Below are 515 nucleotides of genomic sequence, written 5' to 3' on the forward strand. Positions count from 1 at the left end.
CAGTTGGCAATGGGAGAGTTGCTGCCACTACTAGTAGTCTGAGTCTCCCGGTTCGACCCGTTGGATACTGAAACCCGACCCGAAACTTCAAGATCGAACCCGAGATCTCTACAAGCCTTCACTTCCTCAAAACCCATCTTCATTGACTTCTTTCCTCCTTTCACCTTTGAAAAAACCGTCAACTCTCCTTCCCCTCCTCTTACATAACAGTTTCCGTCTCTGTCACTGTCTCTCTCGTCACCGTTAAAATTAAAACCGTGACCGTACCTTTTTTGGTTAACTAACGTATCGACGTTCATCACCTCGTTATCTTTCTCTAAACGGGTGGATACGTTGACTTTTCTTCTCCCGCGAGACATGATCGTTGGGAGAGTGTAAAACCCTGCAGATTCCTTGTCGGAATCTGAATCTTCACCGTCAGAGATCTCTCCATCAGCCTCGGCTCTGATGTCGTTGAAGCTCTCAAGAGACATCTCAGACATGAAGTTACCCAGTTCCGAAGGTTGACTTGTGAA

At 46.8% G+C, this 515-nt stretch overlaps 1 protein-coding gene across 1 annotated transcript; it reads right to left on the minus strand.

Moving 5' to 3' along the window:
• Positions 1 to 8: 8 nt before the first annotated feature.
• On the minus strand, positions 9 to 479 carry LOC106322245 (the record flags this gene model as incomplete). The annotated part of the gene is made up of 1 exon (XM_013760362.1): positions 9 to 479. A coding segment is annotated over exon 1 (465 nt), but the record flags the coding sequence as incomplete, so codon positions are not given.
• Positions 480 to 515: the final 36 nt, after the last annotated feature.

This window comes from Brassica oleracea, unplaced genomic scaffold, assembly GCF_000695525.1.
Source record: "Brassica oleracea var. oleracea cultivar TO1000 unplaced genomic scaffold, BOL UnpScaffold11575, whole genome shotgun sequence".
Taxonomy (NCBI): domain Eukaryota; kingdom Viridiplantae; phylum Streptophyta; class Magnoliopsida; order Brassicales; family Brassicaceae; genus Brassica; species Brassica oleracea.